Consider the following 27802-nt stretch of genomic DNA (forward strand, 5'->3'; position numbering starts at 1 on the left):
TCTATTTTCTACAACTCTACTAGTGCATCCCATACCATGCAAGACGGTATGTCTTGGAGAAGCTCGGTTTCCAAGATAATGATAATATGGAGACGAGGAAAGCTCAATTTAGGACTCAACATGGTTACAATTTTGGGGTTAAGCTCTACAATGCAGTTAATCACTCACATTTTGGTTGCTCAAATTGGAGAGCTCTATGCAATGCGTATGGATTTCTGGAGAATAAGAAAATAACCTTTGATATTCGTCCTGAAGATGATATTGAAGATAATATCGACATTTGAGTGGATGTGCATATGCTTCCAGTTCTACCTCTATGTGAGTTGGTCAAATAAATTTCTTAGGTAATTTATATTGTTTATTTAAAAATAATTGACAGCGTATTTCCATAAACAGGTTATTTCCATTCTTCAATAAATGTACGGAAGGTAGTAGACAATACCTACTACAGTTATGCCTGTGAACTAATTAACTTGCAAGGAGAAAAACCATCTTGTCTTATTTATTAAGGATGTTGAGACTTTCAAGAATAATTATGAAATTCCTCCAAATTATGCTCAATGCGTGCCAGTAGTCACCTTGTCACTACAGTAACATCCATGGAAATAACATGGTAATTTTTTTAACTATTATGTCACCGGTGCATATTTTGCATACATTCTTCTTAAGCTAAACTTCATTGCTAAGTATGTTATTATGATATTCTTCAACAAAAACTCTCGAAGGATTGTGTGCCTCACTGATGCATATGAAAAGTGACATGGATATTATTAGCTTGCGGCCAAGTCTGCCTATGGTTCACCGCAGTGCATGCACGATTTCTCGAAAATATGAAGCCCTCACAATCAAAGGATGGAGAAAAGTTATGAATGATCGCAAGGAACTACTTGGAGGCAACATGGTGCGCAACCAACAAACTGGAGACATGTGGGTCTCTATTCTCCATAATGGAGATTCACGAGCTATCTTCTTTAATGCTATTTTACCTTAGAGAGAGTAGGATGTCGTAGCTAGCACTTATCATGTGCTAAGAACAATTAGTTCGTGTGGGTTATGACTATGATGATGATGAATTGTTGTTATGATGATGATGAGTTATGTGCTAGAATTTCCTAGAATGATAGGTTGTTATATGACTATGAGGATGAGGATGATGACTTGTTATTACGATGATGATGATGACGATGACTAGTTGATGTTATGATGTTGATGAGGATTTGTTATGATCATGCTGAGTTATTATCTCATTAGGTGGAAAAACATGGATTAGATTAAAGTGGATGGATCCAAAGTGACCAGGTTGGATTAGTATGAAAATCATCGACCTACTAATCCAAACTTGGTCACTTTGGATCGAGCCACTTGAATCTAATCCGTTTTTCTTCCACCCAATGATATGATAACTTATCATGATCATAATGATATAAAAATCTCTTAATTGCTATCGTATCAAAAAATTATAATGGTGTATAAATAAAATATAAAACAAAAGAAATGAAATACGGACTAATAGTAGTAGCGCGGGGTAAGAGCCCACACTGCTAGTACTTAGCAGTATCGCGGGCCTGCACCTATGCTACTGATAACAGACTTAGTAGTAACGCGGGCTCAGAACACACGCTACTGCCAAAAGTTAGCTGTAGCGCCATAGGAGTGGCTCCCTAGTAGTGAGACTTCAAATAGCAATGGCAAGAGGACCATGACTTGGGCGAGGAATCCGTGGTGGTCGTTCTCGTCCACCACGGCGGTTCTCCCCTTTGCTCGGCCATGGCGCGGCGCCCCTCCCAATCCTCTGACCGCGCCGTCACACATGTCCAATGCCACATCACTGTCGCCCCTGCCAACCCCTCTAATATTGGAAAAATTGTGAGGGATGCAGTGGATCTTGTCGATCTTGTCTGGATTCAGCGACCAGGGAGCGAGGACGGCCGGGTACCCAAGAGCAGGGCGTGGGGACGCGGCGGCGGAGGAATCCTCGTTCTAGTGTGGGGCTGCAATTTTAATTACGGAGTCGGGTCTGCGTTCGAAACGTCTTTTTGACTACAGTGGACTGTTGGTTGATTACTACAAAATTTTGGGGCTTTTCTACAAAATTGATGATGACGTACTGCGAGAAGCAATCCGCCTTTATTATTAGGTAAATATAAAGATGTGTAGAAGTGAGTGTGGCGTTTCTGCACCCGAGCTCATCTGCACCCCTTCTGATGAAAAAAAAATGAAAACAAATACTACAAAAATTCAAAAAATTCCAATTTTTTTGTGTGGTAGATAAGTTTATGCGTGAGGTGCGCTCCAATTTTCACATCTTGAACATCTGAGCAACTCTGAGAAGAAAAAGACAAATTCAGGATTTGTAAAAATGTTTACTGTTCACACACTGTTCTGACCCAAATTTTTTTTTTACTGAGAGCTGCTCAGAGGTCTAAATAAGTTGAAATTTGGAGCGCACCTCACGCATACAATTTTATATCACACAAAAAAATTAGATTTTTTGAATTTTTCTAGCATTTGTTTTGATTTTTTTTTCTGATCAGATGCAGATGAGCCTGGGCACCAAATTGGATTTTCGTGTAGAAGTATAGATTATAGATAGAGATAAGGTAAAGAAAAAACAAAAATACCTGGGGTCTTGCAAGGAAGATTCGTTTGGTACGAACGGTTTTCTGTTCGTCTCTCCCACCTGCTTCCTCCCACCGAAGTCAATCATGGACAGACCACAAAGCTTAGTGCTTAAGGCAAAGTATCTGTGCTTCCTCGCTCGGGCTGTCACCTTCGTGCTCCTCTCCTCGCACATATATTTGACAAAAAATGAACTCTCACCGCCGTCGGCTTCCAACTTGTTTACTGCCTGTCTGCCGGCCATTGACGCTGGGGCTCTTTTTTAGGTCGTATCTCGTATGTGCTAATGAACACGAGTCTCCTGTATTCTTCTTCCACAGCCCTGCTTTGCCACCAAGGATATCGACACCCACTCCTCCCCACGCGGACGCTCCTTCACCCGCATGGACCTGCGGTGCGTGCTCTGCGTGGCCGCCGGGGCTCTCTTCGCCGTGTTCCTCCTCGGGGCCTCCTGGATCGCATTCCCCTCCGCCTCATTCTTCCTCCTCCAATATTCCCCTGCCACCCAGCGCGCACCCCCGCGCTTCGCCTACCTCATCTCCGGCTCGGCCGGCGACGCTGGCAGGCTCCGCCGCTGCCTCCTCGCGCTCTACCACCCACGGAACCACTACATCCTCCACCTGGACGCGGAGGCGCCCGACTCGGACCGCACGGGGCTGGCGGCGTTCGTGGCCGCGCACCCGGTCGTCGCCGCCGTGGGGAATGTGCGAGTGGTGGAGAAGGCCAACCTTGTTACCTACCGAGGGATCACCATGGTCACCACCACACTGCACGCCACCGCCATCTTCCTGCGGGGGCCCGGCGCGGACTGGGACTGGTTCATCAACCTCTCCGCCTCCGACTACTCGCTCGTCACTCAGGACGGTCGGTTCCGATTCTCGACGGGCAAACATAGCTGCTTCCATCACTGGTAAATCACACCGCTGATGATTCCGGTGGGCTATTGACAAATCGCTGCAGATCTGATGGACGTCTTTTCGCGGCTGCCGCGTGACCTCAACTTCATCGAGCACACGGGCGACCTGGGTTGGAAAGCGTATGTGCCTGTGTTGTAATCATAAGACCAGAGAGTCGATGATGGATGCAGCATTGTCGGGATCGCGACTGAGTCCGCCCTGATTGTTCTTGCCAGGCCTGCGAGGGTGATGCCGGTCGTCGTTGACCGTGGCCTCTACATGAAGACGAAGCAAGATCTGCTGTGGATGAATGAGACCGAGAAGCGGGAGCTGCCCACTGCTTTCACACTCTTCACTGGTATGTATGCTGCGCAAATATGTCCATTGATCAAAGCTCTTAGTTTGTTCATGAAATTTAGTGCTTGTGCGGATATTCGAAATTCGATTAAGCTTTATTCTTAGCTAGTCAGCTAGTCATGCAATTCAGATCTATGTTAGAAACAAAATTTCCGAAACAGATCAGGTGCTGGTAGATGCAGGGATATAAATCTAGGACGCAGTGCGGATATTCGAAATTCGATTAAGCTTTATTCTTAGCTAGTCAGCTAGTCATGCAATTCAGATCTATGTTAGAAACAAAATTTCGGAAACAGATCAGGTGCTGGTAGATGCAGGGATATAAATCTAGGACGCCGATAAATGCCACACGTGTGGGTGTTAGGGGGTTGTCCACACATTTTGTGTGGTGTATAAGAGGAACAGCCAACACACCCACGTGTGGGCAAAAAAAGTAATGCCCACACACCTATTTTTTCCCTCCCGATCCCTCTCACACGCGTGCGTGTGGGCGAAATAGATAACGCCCACACGCCCCGTACGTCAGGCCTCGTACCTCGTGGTCCCGCACGCCCGCGTGACAGTCACCGCGCGTCCCGCAGTTGCCATGGTCCAGACCCTCGTCCATGTTCGTTTAACTGCAGTTGCCATGTCGCTGAACTTCGGTTGCCATGTCGGACAACTAAAGTTGCAATGGTTGCTCAACTGCAGTTGCCATGTATGGTCTGATCTACTGCAGTCGCCATGATTTCAAAACTTTAGGAGTTGCCACCCACTAAACACTAGGCAGTTGCCATGTAGCACTACAAGAAGGCATGGCAAAAAAACATGTTCGGGTAAAAGAGAGAGTTGTCATGTGCGCACAAGCACGCTAGGGCAGTTGCCATGTAAAAGAAAGAGTTGCCATCTGCTTACGTGCACGCTATGGCAGTTGCCATGTCCATGCAAAAACACATGGCAACTCGGGTAAAAAAGAGTTGACATCTGCTTACAAGCAAAGTTAGGGCAGTTGCCATATACCTGCAGAAACACATGGCAACTGCCAGCTTTGGGTGTGGGCTAGGAGACGGGCGTGTGGGCGAAGTGATAAACGCCCACACACCAGCCCCCTCTGCGTGCGTGAAACTAGCGTGTGGGCGAATTGCTAAACGCCCACACACCAGCCCCCTGTGTGGTGAAAAAAGGACGTGTGGGCGACCGGATGAATGCCCACACACCAGTTTAGTCATACGTGACACACAAAAACAGCTAGAACGCGCCAAGATTCGTGCAGAATTGGTTGGACGAGGATCCATGCGTGTGGGCGAGTTGCCAGACGCCCACACGTGTGAGCGTTAGACTTTTCGTAAATCTAAGTGTTCCCTTCGCTGATGAAGAATAGGTGATTCTGTACCTCAGACGGGGGTAGACAGGAGGGGTTCTCGAGCCCTCATTCGACTCTAAAGCGAAGATGGGGGCGGCTTCTAATTCCCCTCCCGTTACCGATTCTGTACCTCAACTAAGAGAGGTGCAGGACACACACCGTACCCGTTGGATGCATCTTCGTTCAGCATCCCATAATATTTCATTCGTAGTGGGTGGAGCCGTGCAGGAAGCCACTTTTCTATCCAAAATAGCTATCATCGCTCCTACTCCTGTGGTGGAACCAGGATTCGAATCGAGCTAGTCCATGCAACCTTAAGTATTCTTTCTTTTGTTGCAAATAAACTAATTAAGCCGGCGGTGTGACCGATGAAACCCTAAACTGACAGACTCATTTTAGTCCGTATATAACATTTGTCTGAAGTCAAACTTCGTAAAGTTGATCAAATCTCTACTACTTAAAAAGAATGTAAGGTTCCATGTTTCACTATTTTTCCTACCGTCCTTTCGTTCAACCATCCCCTATCATAATCAATCACCTTAATTTACTTGTCTTCTGAATCAATTCAACTTTAATTTACACAATCACTTTAATATGGGCGGGTAAATCACAAGCTAACGGGGTAGAATATTTAAATCCGGTTGAAACGCATGGGCATTGTCCTGGTTTATATTAAAAATATCAATATCTGCAATATTAAAGTTATGTAATATGAAAATTCATACCATGCTGTATCTATAACGATATTGATTTGGTATTGTGAATGTTGATATTTTTCATATAAACATGATCAAATTTTATGAGCTTTAACTTCAAACAAATCCTATACGCGGAGTAACAAGAAACAGATGGAGTTGTTGTAGCAATCCAGGTTCTGCCATAAAACATGAAAAGGGTGTCAATTGCATAATTTTGCTTGAAACTAATAACAAATAATTTATCAGAACATGTGAAAACTGCAAATAAGGTGAAACTTTGTGGCCTATTTTAGTTCATTTTGGGTCTTTCAAAATATATCATAATTCATTTTCCCTATGAGACTTTGCAAGTTTACAGTAGATGTCTCCAAGTGAAACAGAGTACAAACCCGACTAGAATAGAAAAGAGAAAAAAGTGTATACCTGCACACATACAAATGCAAATATTCCCACACACAAGTCTACACAATGGGTTGTCTCAACTAAGTCAACCTACTTTAGTTTGAAGAAATTTATCAAAATCAACACTAACATCCATATTGCTGAAAGTTTATCACTAGATATTTTATAATTTCTGTTGGCCGCATCTTTTTTGTTGTAAACCTTACTGATGGTGGTACTAATTTTGATGCGCGAAATATGTAGCTTTCATTAGATACCAGGTCGATTATGGACACTTTTTTTCCTGAAACGGAAGAAAAATATTTGCATAACTATTAATTAATAAGAAGAGAATTGCCTAGTTAATTAGTGGAAAACCGGGTGAAAATCATCACAAACAGCTCAGAGGCACACATAGAATACCCCACAAACACCTTTCCAAAGAGGTTCTTGTCGAGACAGTTTTCGTTCTACCAACTCATAAACGTGAGCTAAAAAAAACCACACAAACATGGGACCCAAAATGACTTTTGATTGGTGAACTTCTCCATGTCATATATCCTATGTAACAAAGTTAAGGCCCCATTTGGATGTTTTCTTTTGATGTTTTGGGAATACTATGGTTTTAGGAACAATGAGGAATGTTGTGCTTTCGCGGAAAAACCGTCTGCACATGTGGGGTTTTTTAGATTCAATAAATATCGTACATTTAATGAGCACAATACTAAATGCTACATTTCATTGGAGTATTAAAATATACTCTGGGCTTTTCTTTGTTAACTGAGTTTCTGTCGTTTTCTTTTGCTAGTTCAGGGTACTACCGTCTCGTCATTTTTTTGTATGTTTATTTTTCTCGACAACGGGCATTTTGTATTGACTTGAAAGCTGCATCAAGTATACAAACATAATGAGTACACAGTCACCCTCTGCATAACTAATATGCACCCCCCCCCCCCCCCCCCACACACACACACACACAGAGAGAAAAATAATATTCTCATAGGACATCGGTACTATGCCTAAGGCACCTATGGGAGAGAGTGAATCTACATAATATGCTCCCTTCCTTGTGCGGTAAAACATACCCGCCACATGCTCCAATTGCGTGCATCCCGCTATAAACAATTGTTGTTGTCCCCGTGGTTGAAGAGTAGGCCACAAACAGAGCTAGTGCTTACACTAGTAAATAACCTACATCCAAGAGGAGTTTTTACAATTAAAATGAAATCATATCGGCATTGTCATGGAAATAAAATCAATGCTGGTTCTCCCACCGTTATTAGCGAACTAAAATTGTGTGGTATACAGTCAACTAAACATGTTCGCAACACCGTGAGGTGGACACATTTTGGATGCGACTTTGATGACACACCATGTTGAGCGAGCTAAATTTGATTGGAATAGAAGGCATTTGCTGCCTCCTCATTGTTGAAAAAAGCAATACTTTTTATTTCCATTCTAATAGAGACAAGCAAGATTGTTCTTTATCAGAATGAATCCTGAGTGAAGGTACCGCAAGAATTTTTTTTCAGGAGCGTTTTCCATTTCCATATTTTGTTCTTGTTGACAACTGGGCCCTTATGTGAGTGAGCGCCCGGTACATAGGTTCGACCTAGAATCTCCATTCAGAGTGAGGTTTTAGTGCCTCATCATAGCCTTTAGTCAATTGTCGTAAAAGGGCATGCCAAGATACATGGCGAGACCACCAAAGCATGACTAAATGATATATTAGGTGGTCACGTACTCATCCCATGTGCAATGTATTACTTCTATCGTGAGCATTATGGTACAAGGCTGGATATTGTTCTTATAGAGTGACATTAGCAAACCATGTCCTCCCAAAGTTGAATCTTTAAGCCTACTTAACTGAAAAATGTTAGAACACAAAGAAATGTTTTGTTGCCACCGTCAGACCTACCCAAAAATGCGTGTCTAAAATTTTGGAAAAACCGAGGACATCGCCTTTGAATCAAGATACTTATTGCACGAGCGAGTTTCCCTAACACTATGCTCAGTCAAGAAGCTAAAAATCTCATTTGCTAAGTAAGTATCATTTATCAATTGGAGGTATTGTATACGAAGACCACATGATCATTTGATCGGTCTACAACATCCTATTTGGCTAGCGGATACTTTTTCTTTGGACAATCAGTTCGCCAAAAAAATGTTAGCCTGAAATAGTCCTGGCTATGAAGTACACCTTTCGGGATTTGAAAAACATGATTTTATTACAGATCTCATGATATCATTGCAGACCTCATGCTATCATTAGAAACCTCATGCTATCATTTATCCTTAGTGGCAATTAAAAAAATAAAAATATAGTTAATGTCTTCATGTTACCTTTCTTGCAAGGTTAAACCCAACTAATACACACTGCTCCATCTACTCATTATCCATCTAAACTGGCCAAGAGAAGAAAAATATTGAGCAATACATATGAATAGACCTTACAAAAGCACCAAACATAATCTAAGCATAAAGGTATAATTCATCACATGATCAACATAACCGCTGAAAATATATCAGACGAACCAAAATCACGATAGGCTGCTCATTTGTTTATTATATTGAAGAACAAAGAGGAGATATTACATCTTGGCTACTACTATGAACCACAGTGTCCTGGACTAGGGGATGCATGCCATGTTGGCCACCATTCATGGGCGGGGCCGAGGAGCCACCAGTAACTAAGGAATGGGCCTCGAACACCCTGGCCCTCGGCGTGATTAAGATGGAGTTCTCCAGAGATATGGCGTGCACTTCAAGGCGTGTTTGAATGATCGGCGTGCTTATCCCTAGATTGCCACTGCCCATGTGTAAACGCTATATACCCCAGGTGCCTATATAAATCAAGGGATTTTAGTCGATAAGGATAACTTCAAGGTTTTGGAGCTTAGAACTCATCCATACGATCTCGAGGTAGATCATATTGTACTTTGTACCCCATCAACAACCAATGTAAAGAAGAGTAGGATATAGGGTTTTACCTCCCTGAGAGGGTCCGGACCTGGGTAAAACATCGTGTCCCTATTCCCCCTGATTCCATCTTGCTCAGATCATCAGCTTGGGACCCTCTACCAGAGATCCGCCGGTTTTAGCACCGACACATAGTACATGGGATGGACTACTCACACAACATCTTAGAGTAGTAGATACTAATGTTGACGAAGACTATGAAGAGTTGCCCCTATGGTAGAGTACCTCGATATGGTTACAAAAGAGATCTCCTGATGTCGGTAAGCGGAGGCGGCAAAAAATAGTCAATAAATCTAAAGTAGGGTTTAAGGGTAATAATCTCTTAATGTATAAATTTCTAGAAAGTATTTTTTACCTTTTCAAGAAATAATAATTTAAAAAGTGTTTACAAAAATTGTTGAACGATTTTCTTCACTAAAAAATTGATTGAGGTTCATAGTTTCACCAATGGTAATTGTCCCCATAAGATAGAAGAGCGGCAAGTATAACAGACATGTGAAAGTAAAATATTAAAACTAAGTATTGCCTAAAGCAAGGTGATATATTGTTGATTAAAGTGATTTCATTGATGGCCTCATCCTAGCAATTATCTTTAGTGGCAGTAACACATAATACATACTTTTCTTTATTTGTGGTCACCACATTACATTTCTTGCAATGTTAAACCCAACTAATGCATAGTGCTCCCTCTACTAGTTACCCATCTAAACTGGTCTAGTTAAGAAAAATAATACTAAATAAATATGTATAACCAGAAGAAAGCACCAAAAACAATCTTAATATAGAGGTATTATTCATTACATGATCAACATCATAGTAAAGAACACATCAGATGAACCACAATCATGGTAGGCAACTAATACCGGCAGTGTATGTTGTATTGAAGAACTAAGAGGATATATTGTATCTTGCCTACTGCTATGAACCCATATACTAGGGGATGGAACACTTACACATCATGTGGAGAAGCAAAGATCGATGTTTATGAAGACTCCGAGGAGTCCCCCATCCATTAAAGTATGGGAACATGGTTACAAAAGAGTTTACCTCATACTACAAAGATGATGTGGCCAAAAAATACTCATAATAGGAGCAAGGGTTTCAGGGTATATATAACACGGGCGCCAGAATGCAGCGAAAGGAAACCATGTGGGCCCACATGCATCCCTCGGGCGCGTGAAATCTAGGCACCTCGTCCAAGCGCATAGCCCATGGGGCTCATGTGAACCTAGATTTTCACCTTCGTCTCTCATGACGTAAAAATAATCCTCATATTTTTTGTATATTTCCTGTAAGTAAAAAAACAAGAACTCGCTCTTGGAACTTTACTAAAATACTAGGAAAAATTAACTTCAAAAGTTTGCATTTTGCTGAAAATAAGTCATAAACAATACAAAAAACTATAAATACGTTTAGGACGTATTATACCTCGCTCTTTTTTTCCTTGCATCTCATGAATTGCATGAAAGTCACTCTAGACGATTGGAACACATGATTAGCTAGCTGCAATACCCCTATTTTCTGGCTGCGTTGGTGAAATTATGAATCTTGTGGTAAGGAGAAATATCAACATGTACTGTTGGACCTGTTTTGCATCCTTAGTCTATGGCAGAAAACAACCTCACAAAAATTTCGAAGGTAGCTCTAGCTAATTTGAATGTAGCAAATTATTTTTCATTTTATAAGTCTCACATGTTCAAATTTTGAGGTGCATTAAATCGCTACATGGAAGAAGTAAAAAATAGTCACCAATGCATGTAAAAGTTTTGGATTATTTATTGGTCAGGCATGAATGCATTGCAATTAATACATTAATTGAGTAATTTTACAAAATACAAAAATAATTCCACCACTCACCATCTACATTGGTTGGTGAGATTTTTGAACTGAGCCCTTTAAACCGGAAGGGTGTAAGTACATACTAATAGTGTAATATGGATATAAAAGAGAGAGATATGCTAGATATACAGAATAACCTTAAGATTTGGTCTTGTGGATCATCTCTAACTAATTGGCAACGGTTAAGTCTTCACTATCATAACCAAATATATCACGACCGTTAGATATATATACTTAGATAATTATATTAGATCACTACCTTTAGATATACAAAAATGTAGTTGAAACTTAGAATGACATTTGTATCTACATAACAATACACGAAACTGGTAACCACCATTAGAGTTACATAATGTATATCACAACACTATATTTATGTAATCTTATCTAGATAAATCACAACTACTAGATCTTTATAAACATAAAAACAATCACAACCATATATCAATATAAATTGCTAATTAAAAATGGATAGTAATAGCTAGTGGATGTTATATTTTTAATGATAGGTACGAGTGACTCAAACAGCACCCAGCGCTCCCTAATCCCGCGCGTTCCTACCGCTCGCTAATACCGCAAGACTCGTTCTCTACGGGATCCCTACCGCTATCATCCCGCCGACACACATGTGTTTCTTTTACCTATTTCATTCCTTCTTTCTGAAAATCACACGTGCCAACACGAATAGTTGGTGGTTTTTCGTTGCATTCCTTTGTACCCACAAAAGAAAAATGAAAAACAAGTAATGTATTGGGAAGGAGACTTGAACCTAGGTCTATAGAGTATCAAACAACCCCGATAACCATCTCGGTCACCTTGTTGTCTGCTATACATAAACATGGGCATTTGAACCTTTTGCCTTTCTGCCAGATCAACAAAAAAATTTGCTTTTAGTCTTGCTAACATTTACATAAGTAGCATGCTAACTGTGCCAAGACCATCATGTTAACTTCAACATTAGCATCCTAGTAATAAATAATATGATAAAGATCGTAACTATATAGTTTGAAGGCTGGTAACTGGAGCGTGAGAAACTTGGTAATTTTAGCATGTGCAACATGATAACTTTACAAAGAAATTATCAGGGGTATGTTTCAACAACTTATTTTCCCTCAGGTGAAAAGTTACGATGGTGTTTAAGCGGAAGTTATTCGTTCTCCAATGCGTAAAAATACGATGCTTTTTGCATAGAATTTACCTGGGTGTGTTATCAACAAATCCCCCCCCCCCCCCCGCGGGTATAAGTTACCACAATATTCATACATAAGTTATCTGGTACGGGGTGCGGATATTACGGTGCTCTTTACACATTAGTTACTAGGACTATATTTGCGACAAAATTATTTCCCATGATTAAAAGTTACCATGGTAACTAAACATAAGTTATTAGGTCAGTGCGGCATAAAATAAGATTTTATTCATGCAGAAGTTATCAAGGGTATATTTTCAATAAATCCCCCCTCTCCCCGCGGTTCAACAACTACCATGGTGTTTTTACATAAGTTGGCAGGTCTGTGGTGCATCTATTACCTTGCTATTTACATAGAAGTTACCAGCGGTATGTTTTTAACAATTTTTCTCCCGAGTCAAAGTTGCCATCGTGTATGTACGTATGTTATCATGTCTATGGTGCATAAATTACCGTGGTATTTACACATAAGTTATAGAGGGTATGATTGTTTAAACATTTTTCCTGGTCAAATTACCAACAATCTGAAATGTTTCAGTTAACAGGTCCATTGTGAGTGAATTACCATCAATCTAAAATGTTTCAGTTAAAAAATCAGCATAGAACGTCACCATCCGTTCAACTACAAGCTTAAGGCCCTGTTGTTTGGGCTTTTGCTTCTGCTTTTGTAGATTTTTTATTTTAGCAAAAAAGCCAAAAAAAATTCCTAAATTGGTAGTTTTTTCTTCAGCTTTTGTTCCATACCATCCTATAATATTTTTGATTTATAAGCCAAAAGCCGAAGCAAAAACCACCATTTTAGGAGCTTTTGTGGCTTTTGGGCTAAAGTGGAAAAGCTGCAAAAGTAGAAGCAGAAGCCCAAGCAAACATGGCCTAAGTCCGGAAGTAGGGCATGTAGCATTGAAACTTCTGGTGTTATGGATTCCCGAGCTACATTTCGTTTTTCCTTCAAGCGCCCCTGAAATAATTTAGCCTTGGTCCATCATAATGAAACAAAACAACAGTGGAGGAGGCAGGGGTGGCCAACAGCGGCCCAAGCCACCTGCAACATCCTAATGTTCATGCTACTATCTTAATCAACAGTGGCATTTTTAACGTTCCGTACAAACTAGGCCCCCCTTAACATCAGATTTGAAGCATTGCTGCCTCCACCACTGCAAAACAAGTTTGGTTGAGGTGGTTAATGAGCAACCAGAATGTAGCGGTAGTGACTCTGGGTAGAATCCTTGTATTTACGATGCCCTTTTTTTACTAGGTTCAGCTGCGGTTCCCTGTGTAGAAATAGTGCCTCACTTAGTAAGCATGCAAATCAGAGTTATGGTTTAGTTGCTTAGATGATTGAGTCAGCAATCAGGAGGTAAGGAGTGGATGTCTCCATCTCTTCAATCCTTTCCTCCTAAAAGGCGAAGAATGAGCTACCAATGAGTCCCCATCTTTTTCTTGTAAAAAAAGAATAGGCCGAACAGGCAATCATGACTAGTGATTAATCTAGAGAAAGACATGCGGGAGAAGCGGATCGAAATGACGAAATGAAGGGAAGGTGAAAACGTGTAGGCTGGCAGTTGGATCAGATAGTACGGTAACCAAATCGTTTGAATCTGTTGCAAAAAAAAATAGTTCCCCCGTTAACTTTTCCAACTAGATATCACTCCTAGCTTTATTTGATAAAGCTTGGACGGTAAACTAAAAAAATATAGCATGGTGGCTTTATAAATAGCATTATTTATTTGATATGTGACAAGGACATACAATTTTCCACCGAATACCCTCGAATTGCAAAAAAATACAAGCAGCCAAATCGTTCGTACATTTATTTGTGACTGAACAATGCACCATACCAGCTTACACTTCCCACGAAATATCATATGCATATATGTTGCCTTCCATGCACACATGTTGTATGTGGGCCTACACCGTAGGAAGCGCTAATGGCAAAACAGAATTGGATGAAAATAATGTTACGAAAGCAGGACTTTTGCACTTCTAGATGGTAGACTCGATTCAGTATATGTACTAACCACATGTATGTAATCTCGATCCAAAATCCTAGGCAACTAGAGTGCTTTCCACCACGAAAAAGCTTTCATTTTACTTCAAATTCACGGAGATGCAAAATATTATTGTGTTCGTAGACTCTTGTATTTTTGCACTTACAACTTTTAATTATGTGTTTTGCCAAACAGTGATTTGCAAAGTACTTTGCATCGAAATAGAGCTTGTTTGACAAAACCAATTAGACGAAACTAAATAATAATTTTTGTTGTCTACAATCAGGTTCTGCGTGGATGGTGTTGTCTCGGCCGTTCGTGGAGTACCTGATCTGGGGTTGGGACAACCTCCCGCGGACGGTCCTCCTCTATTATGCCAACTTCGTCTCCTCTCCGGAGGGCTACTTCCAAACTGTGGTCTGCAGCGCCAATGAGTTTCGCAACACCACTGTAAACCACGACATGCACTACATCTCCTGGGACAACCCCCCAGGTCAGCACCCACAGCTCCTCAACGCCAGCCACTGGGACAAGATGGTTGGCAACAAGGCCCCCTTTGCGCGGAAGTTCGGCCAGGACGACATGGTGCTTGACAGGATAGATGCAGACCTCCTGTTACGGCCACCAGGCATGGTCACCCCTGGAGGCTGGTGCAGGGGGGATGTTAGCAGAAGTAGCGATGGTCCTTGTTGCTCCGTGGGGAGCCCGACGCGTCTGCTTCCCGGCCCTGGAGCTGCACGGCTACAAAGGCTGGTTACGTCGCTCATGTTGGAGAAGAACTTCCGGTCGAAACAGTGCAAAATTGAGCACAACTATTGACATTGATCGAAGGGAAAGAGGAGCTTCTGCGACTACTACCTGCTCTAGTATTTTTTTCTGGCAAACTAGAAGTGATCAGTCTTTTGGAAATGATGATAAATCTCTTGTCGGTTTGTAGGTCGTGATCTCGAGAGTTTGGTATTTCCATTTGCAGACTCTCCTTACTGAATCCTTATCATTATCTCGCAAGGTAAAAGCTTCAGCTATTGCTGATGGCGAGCTATATGATTTGGCAATGCTATAATTCCTCCATAGCGGTCATACATAGAATAACGGGAAATGGTGCCACATCTTAGATTGTAGGCTCCCAAAAAGTTATACTATCGCAATATCCTAACTAGAGCTAGCAATTTTAAAACTATTCGATATCTCGCAACCAGCCCCTGGAAACTAGACCCATATGTGTATATTTAGACGAACTTCTCTGAATAATTAATGACATTAGTTTTCAAGAAGCAACTTTTGTTCTACATGAACCAACTTCATGTTACGTGAGAGTTTCCTAGAACCTCTAATTAGTTGCCCATGAAATTTTAAAGTTGACTACTCTAGTTTCTAAGTTGCCTATCTGAAAGGACAACTATGTCACTAAACAAGACAAGCACAAGGATGATACTAGCAAGCACAGGTAAGTTATACAAACTTGGATGAGCAGTATCACAGGATATAGAAATGTATGAGACAATATAGAAATCCACACAAATGACAAGATATATCAATAGTGACAAGTATGAATAGCGGAATATAAAGTTTAGGCATAAATAATCTATACAAAGGGACAACCAACACAATATAATGTGGAAAACAAGATATAGCGAATGCAAGCTGAAATGATAACATAAGATACGAAGACATGTATGTATCCTAATGTTCAATTCCTTGAAGGGAAGCTAGTTACCGTTGGAGGGATAACTGTTGCCACGAAGGCGCACACCAAAGCCACAAGGCTCGCCCTATTCTCCTTGAGATTTCACCTTGAAGTAGACTCTCGAGCACTAGTGCAGGCTTTGAGGTGGCCTCCGAACCTTCACAAACTTTCCAGTGGGGAAATCAGAAGTTGATTCCTCACACAAGAACTCCTACAACCTATGAGTCTCCAATCTCCAAGAGTAACAAGATCACGGGGGGAATTCTTAAGAGTTTCGCAAATCACAAAATGATATTTTCAAGCAATATATGAGTAGTGGATCTATACTTGAGTGAAATCTCATTCAAGAACACTCCAAAATCTTTGCGGGAAACAGATTTGGTATAGGACAAAGAAGAAGGAGCCTTTTCTTAGTTCAAGGTCAGATATTTGTGTTTTCTCAACCCCTTCACGAAGTGGTTATATAGGATACAATAGAAATTAGGGGTTTGGGACATTTATTTGTAAGTTCCTGGATGTCTGGGAAGCAACCTGTACGTCCCACCACTATAACATTGCGTAGGAAAGGTTGGAAACAGGGAAATAAACGGTGCGAAGGCCAGACGTCAACGAAGGAACCCATACCATCCATAGCACGGTCAGTCCGGGAGAATGCGCAACCTTCTATGGATTTTGGGCGCTATATATGGACGTCCAGGCACTACTAGGGAAAAGCCTAGCAGCAGCGCGCGTTTTAGGCCTATCAATAGCGCGGGACGATGCGCTACTGATAAGGCGCTACAGCTAACGTGTAGCAGTAGCGCCTGTCGTCCCACGCTACTGCTATACATGGATAGCAGTAGCGCGCTTTGGTGAAGAGCGCTGCTGATATTATCTGCAGCGCTTTTTACAGGGAAGCGCTACTGGTAAGGCGGCGCTACTGCTAACTTTGTTCCCCTGGCTACTACTAGTTTTATTAGTTTTTTTCCTGCATATTTGTTTTGTATTTGAATAAGCTTTATACAATAATCTTTAGCATATCATACACATACAAATGTAATCATAGCATATACATACAACTAGTCTCATCAAATCATGTCATCATCATAATCATCATCCAACACAAAGTGGTCTCTCGTCATCATCTCGAAAATAGCGATACAAGTCTCGATTACATGCAACTACATCGTCATCCATCTAAACAATGATATACGCGAGAAGAGCTATCACTTTGAGTAAGAGCGGAACTATGCAGTACATGAGTTCGTATCCCTCTCTCGCATTAGTGTGAACCTAAAGTAACTACTGCCTGTCGCTCGGAAACCGGAAACCAGTACACCTGGGCCTGACACTCCGGCCAGTCGTCGTATATATACTCCTGGCGTAGCACTTTTTCGCCATCGATGATCTATGCACCTGCATCGTCACATGAGTCGATGATATGCAACATATATAGTTGAGCAAAAGAAAGAGACAGACTTGGCAAAAATAGAAGCAACATATCATAAGCATAAATAACAAACTTGATCGTACCCAAAATGCCCTAACTAGATTGATCGTCGCTAGTCGAGGAGGACGGTTTAATTACATCACAAATAAAGTTTCATCGTGCATAACTCAAAGTTTCGTCATACAGAAAGTATGGACTAAACGGACACATTGTCATATATCGACAATCACTCCAACATGTCGTGCCATCCATCCAAGTCAGGGAGATAGTCCCCGAGCCTAGTGAAAGGCTTCAGATCGAGACGCTGAGAGGCTACCCGTGTTTGGACGTCTTCCCGCGACATTTGTCCTTCTTCATAGAACATCCCTGTTTCTCCGACGACCTCCTTCATGATGATTTGGGCAAGTTCGCGCTGGATGTGATAGAACTCAGCTCGAAGTCGATGATCCTCGATATCTCCTACGTTCTTTGCCCATTGCAGAATATGGGCATCGCCGGACGTAGGTGCCATGCCAAGGTTCTGGTGATCCCGTTTGTACTCCAGCATGTGGTGTAGGACATAGAATCCATCATTAAGAGAATCACTCGGTTGCTGGATGCAGCAGAAGTCGGTCTTATGGCCGAAGGCGAGCCTGCCGCCCCTTCTCTTCTTGTCCTGGACCTCTCCACCCCGTGATTCGTAGTAAAACATAGCACTGTCGAGAACATCCTTGATGTGGGTGTAATCCTTTTTGTTAATGTTCTTCGACGATTCCAAGTAAAGAGCGTGGGAGTATCGGGGGTAGAGGATGATGAGGACGGCGCGCCCGCCGCTGCGCAAAATAAGTACACTTCAAATTAATTAGCCTCCACCGTGCAAATGAATGATTGAAATCGAAGGAAGGATATCCGCGCGGATGACTTACAGGGGATGATAAGGCACGAGAATCGCCTCCTTGTCCTTATTGGCGAGCATGAAATTGACGATGTATTCCCTCGCGTATTCACGGTGCTTTGCGCAGACTCCCAAGAAGCCCTCGTGCATGAAGTACGGGTCAGCGACACAGATATGAGGTATCTGCTCAACCCCGATGATGTAGTTCATGTGCAAGGCATAAAGGCGGACAAATGTAAAATCCAGCTTCTTCACGTGAAACATGTCGAATATGTAATCGGATCGAAGGAAGAACTTATCCGCGGGGAAGAAGTCGACGTATGACAATTGCCGCAGAACGTTAACCACGTAGAGTGGGTATCCTGGATCTTTCGAGGCGATGAGGCCTTTCTCTATCCGCAACACATCGTCATGAAGTCTCCTTAGATCACCGAATCTGGCCCCTAGCGCTGCTGCAGGTAGGATTGGTTGACCGGGGATATGCAATTTATCCGCACCGGGGATATCTATACGGTCTTGAACCCGAGGCTGCTGAGGCGGCTGGATCATAGAATCAGCTTTCTTGCCTTTCCTCGGTCTCTTCCTAGGCTTCTTTGCCGGAAGGTCGTCTATAATATGTTGAGCCTCCGGAGGCGGCAATTCAGGCACCGACTCATGACGCTCAAACCCTGAGTAGGCGCCAGTATAGACATACTGTTGAGTGCCATCGTCATCCTCATCCTCATCCATGGCGACGTCGTCAGCGACTAATGGAGCCTCTTCCTTACCCCGCCCGCTATCACCCAACCCGACACCCGATGCTAATTGGGTAGGTGGGGCGTTGATGTTCATACCTTGTTGAGGCTGCGTGCTCGTGGGTGTGCAAAAGGCACAAGGATCGTTTACAAATATGCATGACTAACGTGTAGTTGAATTGATCAGAAACTAAAATTACCAGCAGTCTCATGAACTCCGTCGTGAGCGCGTTCGTCTCGAAAACCTTCTTCACTGGGTCCCAACGGTGCCGGGCCCTAAGGACGTCACACTCCTGCGGGACGGTGAACTCCGCCAAGGGGTCTGGGATGCCCAGACTCGCGACTTCCGCGTCCTCCTTGGCCCATATGGACCTCTTCCCGCCGTACCCACGACTTCCGAGGTGGTGGCACCCAATGTTCCTCTATTGAAGCCCCTTCATGTACTTCGACTTTTTTTAGGCATCTTCGGCCTCGCAAGCCGCCTTGAATATTTCAAATTGCTCTGCCGTGATTGTCGGATTATCCTTTACAATCTCGGAGTAGGGATCGTTTTTTGTCGATCTTTGCTTTCACCCTTGTTTTGCCAGGCGGCCAACGCATCGCTAAACTTCGACATGGCATGTTTGTTTATCTTCTTCATTGCCGGGTCCTTATCTGGATCTTTATAATCCTTTTCATTCCGGCCCGGGAACAAGAATATCTGGTGCAACTTCTTTAGGAGGGAGCGCCTCATATTATCTATCTTCTGTAGTTTCTCATCGTTGATGGTGGCGGTTGTCCATACGATGCAGCCTATTTGATTGCCGTAGCACGCGCGCGCTTCCTCGGGCGCGGTTGGCTCAAAATTGCCGTCGTCCACCGACGTGACCACCAGTCTAGTAGTCCTGAGTTTGTTAGGAAGCTGTTGCCTCTTTGCTTTCGGTTCTACACCGGCTCCACTCCCCGAGGAAGCGTCGGCCTCAGTCTCAGCGCCGCTCTCGATGTCGGTCTGAGTCTCAGCGCCGGTCTCAGTCTCAGCACCGGTCTGCGAGTCGGTCTCAGTCCCCGATGCGACCGGTGGGCCCAGCAACAACATCGGTTGGTCATCGGCAAGGCTCAAAAATTCGTCTGCCGCCAGGTAGATGTCGTCGCAATAACCAGAACCCTGTCCTTCATCGTTGCTAGCCATGTTTCCTATGATTAAATCTAGTCAATTAATTCTAGACCTAATAAAATGAACAATCACATAAAAAAGGCCTATGTTTTGCAGGAACGTTGACTCCTTCCTGGTGCGGCAAATCCCGGGAACTCGATATGTCCTAGTTTGTAGCACAAGTCATGCCGAAATTCACGGAAAATTTCGGCATGACCTTTGTAAAAAGTGGACAAATCGAGAACCTGAAATTTGCCGGAACGGAAATGAATCAACATTCCAGCAAAACATAGGCCACTCAGCTTCATTCCCTGGAAACAACAAAAGGCCACTTGGGCACAATCGAAACAAGGGCAAACACAATTGAGGAATTTGCATATATCCTGACCACTTCAAATTTGCATGTCCTAGCGTTTGACACTACAAGAAAATCTACACAAATCTCATGCTCTCTCCAACTCAATTCAAAAACCAAATATAGATTATATTTAGTTAACTACTGAACTAAACTTTACTCTAAACTAAACCCTACTGCCCTAATTAACATCTAGTTAAACAAACTCAATTCAAAAACTAAACCCTACTGAACTAATTAACATCTACATTGTCTACTACTTAACATCTATTATTGCCCTAACTAAAAAACATCAACATTATCTACTACTTAACATTAACATCTATTAACTAAAAAGGATGGGTGGGGGGCTTACAGAGAGGGGACAGACGGTGGCGGGGAGGTGCTCGGCGACGGAGGTAGGGGCGGCGAGGGCGGCCTCAGGATCGGGACGCGGCGGTCCTGGCGGGCTCGGGGGCGGTGAGGTCGAGGGCGCGCGGCGGCGGTGAGGTCGAGGGAGGCGACAGTGAGGTCGAGGGCGGCCCGAGAGGCGGCGGCGGTGAGGCTGGGCGGCCTCGGGCGGCGGCCGTGAGGATGAGCGCGGCGTCGACACCGGCAGGAGACGGCGGCGAAGTGGGGGAGACGGCGGCGAAGTGGGGCGAGGGATCGATTTGGGGGAGAAGTGGTGGCCGGGGGGAAACCGTTTTTGGTTAAGTCAAAAGTAACGGTAGCGCGTTACAGAAAACGCGCTATAGCTAAGTTAGCTATAGCGCGTTTCAGAGAACGCGCTACTGCTACGTCTTCATCATTTTTTCCCTTTTTCATTTATTTTTCTTTACATTTTATATTTTTCCTTTTTCCTTTTTCTATTTCTTTCATTTTCATTTACTTTTCTATTCGTTTTTCATTTTATTTTATTTTCATTAGCAGTAGCGCTTTACGCATAAACGCGCTGCTATAAGTATATTAGCGGTAGCGCGGTTTTTGGAAGATCGCTACTACTATGTGTAACCCATCGGCTAAGTAATTGGAATTTTAGTAGTAGCGAGTTTTCGGTGAGATGCGCTACTGATATATGTCCATCTACAGCGCGCTTATTTTGCACGCGCTACTGCTGTCTAGCAGTAGCGTGCTTTTTTAACAAGCACTACTGCTAAAGTTCTGTGTATCACGTTTTCCCTAGTAGTGAGGTAGCACTCCAGACATCTGGCTTAGCCCGGACATGACTGCTCTCTGGCTACTCATCCGACCACTGCGCCCGAGTAAGGTGCAAATCTACTTATGTTTTTAGACCTTAATCAGGACATCTGGGTAGCAACCAATACTTTTCGGACATCAGCCCGATGTTCCAATAACATCCCAGAAAATCCTGCCATTTAGTGAATTTGACAAAAATAGAAGTAGGAACTAGGCAGCCTAATATGGCTTTAGACTTTGTGTGAATGATTTTAGTGGAATATTGTATAGAATATATTAACTAGAGGAAATCCATCACAAATGCATTTGATCATGTCTTAAGAGTGCGAGATCACTATAGTTGAAGAACTTAAAAGAGATACGCTTGATAGCTTGTGAAAATCAATTCTTGAGAGTATATCTTTCTTTGCTGGTCGTCTATGCACACCACTAAAGCCAAGGGAACTAATACCTTTGACTAGAGCTTTTCCATTTGAGGTTGATGTTGACGTTTCTGCATGGATCAAGTTGGAAGTCAATCTGGATCACATTACTTGGTGAAGACCTCAAATGGCTCACCCATATACTAGGGGAAGCCTCTTCTTGTGAACTATCTTCACACATCTATCACGCGATAAATTGCAAGCTTGAAGTATGCATGCAATCTTTCGATATGCATGTCTTGAACTTGCCCTTGACAACCATGAGCAACATCACTTTTCGTCATCCTCTAATGGGCACTTCGAATCTTTCTCTTGGTGTAAGGCCATGAGAAACACCTTACCCACATAGACATATAAACCACATAATATGGGTTAGTACAGAAATTGGAATTAAAAAATACTTACCATATCATTAGATTTCTCATGTCATTAATCAGGACAAGGTCGACAAAACGACATCAAATCAGCAAGTGTCCAACATGACTATTCTTTGGTTCGTCGATGCTACCAATTTTTCGATTTGATCCTTCTCAATCCATGGTCATATGCATATTCCGCAGCCCCAACAGTCCGACCTGATAATGAGTAGAAAAGTTTTGCCCAATACTGGACACCCATACACATATGTCTGACAGATGGTGATTCGGTCCCGAGATATCATCGAACGAAAGGGTGTTCAACAAGTAAAGTCTTTGCCTTATTGAGCTAAACCAATTTCCGTTCTTTAGTCATTTCAATATTAGATCATATGTGGATTGTTGATTGCAAATAGTAAACTCCATTGGTGGCATTCATTCTAGATTCTAAAGTGATGATGATGCTGTTTATTCCAAAACTGAGCCTTGATCAACACATTATCCTAAGCATGAAAACGTCTGAGATCCTTCAAGGAATTATCAAATTAGATTCTGAGCACATCTTTTTCATCACATGGAATACATCTTGATCATATTCAATTCAATCACTGAGCTTATAATCTTGATGCACAACCACATGTAGATGGAAGTCATTCCCAATCCGTCCAACATCCTTATTGCATCACCCATGGAACATATCTTCATACATAGAATGTTGTCATTGTTTTATATATTGGAATTGTCATTCATTAGCATGTCTTAAAAGTTGTATTAATGAATTTCGTCCTTCAATTCATCCTATATTCTTCATGCATGGCAAATGGAACACTCCTTTATAGACATCAGGATGTAAACATTATTTTATAAGCATTGCCATCTCAGCATGCAACATACGTGGAAAAAGGTCCACGTCAAGATGCAACTATGCATAGCAAAGACTACACCTCAACATGCTAACATGGATGATGATTTCCATTATGTTATGCTATTTCTAATTAATAGATATTTTAGAAATATATGATAATCAAATGTATTTTTAGATTTCCACTAACCTATTTGTCTTCACAAACAAGCATTTCACCTCAGCATGTAACATATAAGTCAAAAGACTCACCTCTTCATGCAAACATGCATGAAAATTTCCATTCTATTATGCTACTTGCACTACCAGGAAACTGGTTATAGGTGGGGTCACATTAATGGCGAGTAGGTTGAGGGCCCTGCTACTACTATTATTGCCAGATACCAGTTGCGGGTAGGAAAATATACCTGCCACTGGTATGATAGCAGTGGTGGATAAAACTGCCTGCCTGCCACTGGCTTTCGGGTCCAGGTTAGTCGACTGGCAACTATACCACAGGTAGGTGCACACATGCGCCCTCCATTGATAGTTTCATTAGCAGTGGCAATCCCGCTATCCACCCACCACTGGTAACATGCTTTTGCCCACCACTGAGCAAACAAGTATGCATTTTTTTTCATTTTCTATATTTTTTTATCGATTTTAGGGTGTTAATTGTTTGTGACCATGACATTGAATGGAAAATGGTTTTGCAAAACTTAGACATTTTATGACTAAATTTGTATTTAACTATATATAATTCAAATTTGAACTACAAGTATTTAGAATTATTTTCAAAATATTTGAAGAAAGATCGTAAATAAGGTGTTTAGGTCTAATGAAACATCATATTTTTACTTTCAAGTATGTATATGTAAATTTGGAACAGACAACTTAATTACAACAATATAAATTTGTTCTTTGAATTTTGAAAAAAATATTACTGTGGCATGAAACCTATGAAATTTTGAACGCTGTCATCAAATGACATGTTGGATATGTGGTTGAAATTCTAAAAATATTTGAAAGGCTATGATGTAGATTTTTACAAAGTAAACACAGCCTCGAGGGCCGCACTCGGTTACCCACTTAATGAACGTGTAGTTCTTACTTGCAGATATGGCCTAAATACATACGCGAGAACTTAAATGGTATGTGTTCATCAATATTTTGGCATTTGTTAATCTACATATAGTTCAAAATTGATTCATCTCCATCAATAATTGGATATTATTAGACGTGCATAAAGTCCCGATCACAGCTTGATCTCATACGAGCTTGCCATGAAGAGTAAAATCTGAAAAATGGAAATTATTAAAAAAAATACTAATTCTTCATGGTAAACATTGACGAATGTTTAGAGTGTTCGCAAAGTTTCATTTTGAAATGACATTCGGAGAAGTTGTCGAAAAAATATAATCAGCACTCCAAATGCTTTTGAAAATAATACTTTTGGAGCATCATTTTTGTTTTTAGCCATGACTTCCATGAATGTCATTCCATAATGAAATTTTGCAAAAAAAGGCATTTTCCAATGTTTGTTAAAAAATAATCATGTATTTGAAGTTTTTTCTATTATTTCTGCATTTTACTGTTCACCCAAGCTGGTATTTGCTCGAGCTGAGATACTCCGCTTCCTATATGCATTAAATATATCATATAAAGCCATAATAGTACAAAATTTGAACATGAAACTTGCAATGGTGTATGTTAAAGATAGAGAATGTTTCAAGCAGAAATGATGAAAAAAAATTCCCTTCAAAACCGACAAATTTCTATTTGAATCCCCAATACTTCCCACTGGACTCCTCAATTTTTACACGAAGTGCGTCATGTTTTCTCCATAAAACATATAAATTCATAGCGCGCCCTTTTTAGGGGTCATACAGTTACACTATCCGAAGTTTCATGTTATTCAGGCGCCAACTACATTTTTTAAATCACAAAGCATTTTTCTCCTTTTAATAGCTAAAAAATTCATTTAATGACCTAAAAGTAGCAAAACAATCAAAAAAAGTTTCAAACCTTTCAAATGACTGTTTTTGTGAAGTAAATTCAGTACAAATGAAAATGGAATCGAAAATATACCTGTAAACACTAAACCACAAGATTACCAAAAAAATATCAGCGGCGAGCGGCGAGAAACACCCACCACTCGCAAGATATAGTACTGCGGGGCCTTGTATATTGTCGTCCACTTCTAACTTAGTTAGTTGTGATGACCTCTCTCTTGTGTCCGCCAGTGGTGGGAATGTACATACTCCTTTGACCCGATTCGATGCGCTAGTGGTATTTTCGTCAAATGAACCACCATCTAATTTGATCCTCTTCTTCCAAACCGCTTCAACGCGTATCCCCGTTTCGACGTCTCCACCATCTCTATAGCCGAAACCATCCAGGTTGGCACCCTGCTTCTCCATGCCACGGCCTTACCAAAGAAACCATTGACATATGCGCACCTTGTTGGTATGTGATTTCACCATCTTCTCGCACCTCCTCACCAGTCCGCAACACCGCCTACCAGAGCAGGGTGAGGTATGCCCCGTACCTGCTCTTCCCTCACCCCTCCGCACCCTACCTCCATGAGCAGGATCGGCTATCACCGCTACATTGCCTTACCTAGTGCATGATCCCCATGTGTTTGTGATAATGCATGCCTAGTGTAAATTTTAGAAAGCTAGCTGCTTGCAGGAATTTTCTTGTTGGTTTAAGTGATGATATATCTTTATAGGATGATGAAAAGGTTTAGGCAAATTTAAAATTTTGCATGATGCTATCTATTATTGTTAAGGAGCTGCTGCTAAGTGGTTGATTCATTTATGTACGCGTGCTATGTGGCAGTCAGTAATTTATCATGTTCATAAATATAGTAGAAGCAAAAAAGTTCACCAATGGAGGTGCTTCACTGCTACCTACACTACTTCATATAGCACATTTTTTTTAGCAGTTGCTAGAATTTGTTTCATGAAATTCCATCTATCGAGCACTCCTTTTTGAATTTGCAGGGATCAAATTGAGTGCCAATGCTTTAGCTAACCATTGATTAATTTCTTTTTTGCCAAATTATTGGTACTCAATATGGCCAAATTTTGGCAAAGGTCATACCATTTTTTTCCGGTGATATTTGCTACATGACTAATTATGATATATTTCTCGCACTCGATGACTGAGGGAATTCCCGTTAGTTCCCTCGGTAGGGTTCATGGCCAGACCGGAAGTACAAGAACAGAGTCTGCACACACTATTTACCCAGGATCGGGTTTCCGGAGAGTAATACCCTACGTCCTGCATTGTTTTGGTATTGATGGTGAGGGGATACCTCGTGTAGAGGATTACAATGGTGTTTGGGATGTCTATCGAGAGTTCAGTTCTAGATCGGATCCCTAATGAGGTTCTAGGCCTAGATTTATATAGATAGGAGAGGCCTAGGGTTTGCATACGGGGGGTAGGCCATATTCATACGGCTGCGGCCCTTCATTTTGGGGAACACACTCATTGCCTTCGTCTTCTTAGGGTTCCGAGATGCTCCATGGGCCTAGTGGGCCCTGGTTAATGCTGAGGCCGGGCTCCTTTATGTTAGGCACTCCGAGTCTGGGACCTCGTCACTCATTATTACAATTAACAGATTGGCAAAGGCAACACATGAGTGGAGATATGGCTCTTAACTCGTTTCTATATGCAATATAATTAATTCTCCATATTTTTATGTCCTTTTCTTTGTTCTACAAGTAGGCCATAATATTAAAATGAAAAGATTATCCATAAACCAGTTAAATAGACTATGACTTAGATAAGACACCTAAGAGACAATGCATTGGGTTCATTGTCTTTAATTTTCTTCTACTCCCTCCAGACTAGTATTTTAGTTGGGAGGATAAGTCGCTGCGACAAAACTAGCTATTAATTATCCGCGGTTGTCATCTTTCTCCCTTGATTTGGCCATTCGAAGTGCCTGTATTGTCGCTCCAAGCGGCAGCAAAACTCAAAGATCAGTTAATGCCTTGATATTTTGCGGGCTACACGCAACGTGAGCCCTTGCAGTAGTGCATATTGTGGTGGAGTCTCCTTATACAATGGCCACCATGCCAGGTGGAGATATTCTCATATAAAACACAAGCATAGAGGGTGATTAATTGCATGGACTTCGATTGATTAACTGCACAACCGACTAATAATTCAGGAATATCTAGGATTGTGAGGGCTCTCTCAATGTGCAGGTTTCTTAGCACAGTTTAATCGGCATTTTCCTCATGTGGCATGGTAGTTAATGGAGACAGAGAGAATGGAAGGTTGCAGATTAACTAACATACAACCCTTGCATGTGACTGTAAGCAGAAAAATCTGCTAGCTCGCCCAGTCAAATGTATGTTGGCCTAGTACTGCGTACTCAATCAACCTAGTATTGCTGGCCTCGAGATGTAAGTTGAGCTAGGTGCAATGCCAATGCATCATATCTCGAGATGTAAGTTGACCTCAGGGCACTCCCAATGCATCATATCTTGAGCTAT

The 27802-nt window shown here is 42.0% G+C and overlaps 1 protein-coding gene across 1 annotated transcript; it reads left to right on the plus strand.

The window, feature by feature from the left end:
- Positions 1-2977: 2977 nt before the first annotated feature.
- On the plus strand, positions 2978-15107 carry LOC109734086 (beta-glucuronosyltransferase GlcAT14A-like). The gene is made up of 4 exons (XM_020293315.2): positions 2978-3483; positions 3580-3655; positions 3752-3873; positions 14575-15107. Exons 1-4 carry the CDS (start codon positions 3003-3005, stop codon positions 15105-15107), a joined length of 1212 nt encoding a protein of 403 aa, XP_020148904.2. The 5' UTR covers positions 2978-3002.
- The last annotated feature ends 12695 nt before the right edge of the window (positions 15108-27802 follow it).

This window comes from Aegilops tauschii, chromosome 7 (genome assembly GCF_002575655.3).
Source record: "Aegilops tauschii subsp. strangulata cultivar AL8/78 chromosome 7, Aet v6.0, whole genome shotgun sequence".
NCBI classification, from domain to species: Eukaryota; Viridiplantae; Streptophyta; class Magnoliopsida; order Poales; family Poaceae; genus Aegilops; species Aegilops tauschii.